Source organism: Pterocles gutturalis, unplaced genomic scaffold (assembly GCF_000699245.1).
Source record: "Pterocles gutturalis isolate BGI_N339 unplaced genomic scaffold, ASM69924v1 scaffold33390, whole genome shotgun sequence".
NCBI classification, from domain to species: domain Eukaryota; kingdom Metazoa; phylum Chordata; class Aves; order Pterocliformes; family Pteroclidae; genus Pterocles; species Pterocles gutturalis.
The window spans coordinates 1-1,672 of NW_010141902.1; the positions used below are offsets into that span (position 1 = coordinate 1).

At 61.0% G+C, this 1,672-nt stretch overlaps 1 protein-coding gene across 1 annotated transcript in view; it reads left to right on the forward strand.

Annotated features, from left to right (window-relative positions):
* Positions 1–579: 579 nt before the first annotated feature.
* LOC104469623 (E3 ubiquitin-protein ligase DTX4) overlaps positions 580–1,672 on the forward strand; it is a gene marked incomplete at its 5' end in the record, with an annotated part of 3,026 nt that continues 1,933 nt past the window's right edge. Inside the window, 4 exons of the mRNA XM_010084199.1 lie at positions 580–641; positions 792–953; positions 1,099–1,160; positions 1,479–1,631. Coding sequence (XP_010082501.1) covers positions 580–641; positions 792–953; positions 1,099–1,160; positions 1,479–1,631 — 439 coding nt within the window. The remainder of the gene's footprint in view (positions 642–791; positions 954–1,098; positions 1,161–1,478; positions 1,632–1,672) is intronic.

The window sequence follows — 1,672 nt, forward strand, 5'->3', positions numbered from 1 at the left end:
GGGGGACTGTGAAAGGCCCAAAGAAAAGCCATTCAGGCCCTATAAGAAGGGGTTCCTCCAGACCCCCCACCCTCCGAAGACCCTTTTTTTTTTTGAGGGGGTAGGCATTTAATGAGCCTGTGTCTTCTCTTTGTCTGGCTTTGCCGTCAGCCTTCTGTTGCAGCCTGGCCCCTTTCCTCTCCCTCTCTGTGCTCCCCCTTCCCTCCGCTCCTGACCCGCTGGGAAGCTTTCCCATGGAAGAGAGCTCCACGGGGAGGGGGTGGAAAGACAGCGATGTGGCCGTAAGAGAAAAGAGGAAAAAAAACAACAGCCAGCCCGGGGAGCAGTGACAAAAAGAGGCCGTGAATGAAGGCACAGGAGGAGTTTCTGAAGAGCGAGAGAAAAGGCGGCAGTGGGCGGGGGGAAGGGAGGGAAGGCACGTCGCCCCATTGGGGATTCTCTTTTTCCAGACAGGGCCTGTGCAGTTGCTCTGCACTGGTGGTTATCACCAACCAGGCAACTATTGTCTGGCCCCTGGGGGCTGTGGGGATGTGGGTGCCTGCCACCGGCCCTGATGTGGTCTCTGCTGGCTCCTCGCAGGGTCCCCACTGTCCCCGTGAAGAACCTCACTGGCTCCAGCCCTGTCAACCCAGCGCTGGCAGGTGAGGACGAGGCTGCAGCAGGCGCCCAGTGCCCACCGGTGCTGGTCTCCCCATGGGGGGTTCAGCCCCAGCAGGGCGGTTTTTGGGGGAACATCTGGGGTTTGGGCTCACGCTGGTTCCTCAGTGCCTTTTCGAACTCTCTCAACCCAGGGATCACTGGGATCCTAATGAGTGCGGCTGGGCTGCCTGTCTGCCTGACACGGCCCCCGAAGCTGGTGCTGTACCCCCCACCCGTCAGCAAAAGCGAGATCCAGTCCATCCCCGGCATCTCCCATACTTGCCGCAAGACCACCAAGAAACAGGCCAAAAAGGGTGAGAGGCACTTTGCCCCTTGGCCCTTGTTGCTGTCCCCACTTCCCTGCCTGGTTCCCTGTCCCTTCCATCCTCTCCCACTGCCCCCAAGAGCGAGTTTTCCCTATGCTTCCCTCCAGCCCCTCTAACTCTTGCTCTTCTGCAGGTAAAACCCCAGAGGAGGTACTGAAAAAATATCTGGAGAAGGTGCGGCATCCGCCAGATGAGGTGTGAGCAGCGGGGGTCATGCTGGGGTGTCCCCGGAGTGTTTTGCTCTGGGAGGAGTGACTGGGGACAAGGGGCTATTGCTCTGTGCCGTGCAGAGGTCTCCTGCAGCCTCTTATGGGGGTCCTGTCCCTGTCCCCCTCCAGAGAGGGGCTGTGTGCCGCATGTGGGCTGGCCCCTGAGGTGGCCCAGGGTGATGGCACGGCACCAGGGGTGGGTGCTGGTCCCTGGGCAAGGACAGGGCAGCTCGTCAGCCCCGTGTCTTCGGCGAGGCTCTGGCTGTGTCCCTCCATCTGGCCCCTCTCTTCCCTGTCCGTGCAGGACTGCACCATCTGCATGGAGCGCCTCTCTGCACCCTCTGGCTACAAGGGACCACAGCTGGCCGTCAAGTCCGACCTGGCGGGGAAGCTGGTGAAATGCGGCCACGTCTTCCACCTCCACTGTCTGGTCGCCATGTACAACAACGGCAACAAGGTACAAGGCTGCAGCACCGGGTGATGCCAGAGCCCCTCGCT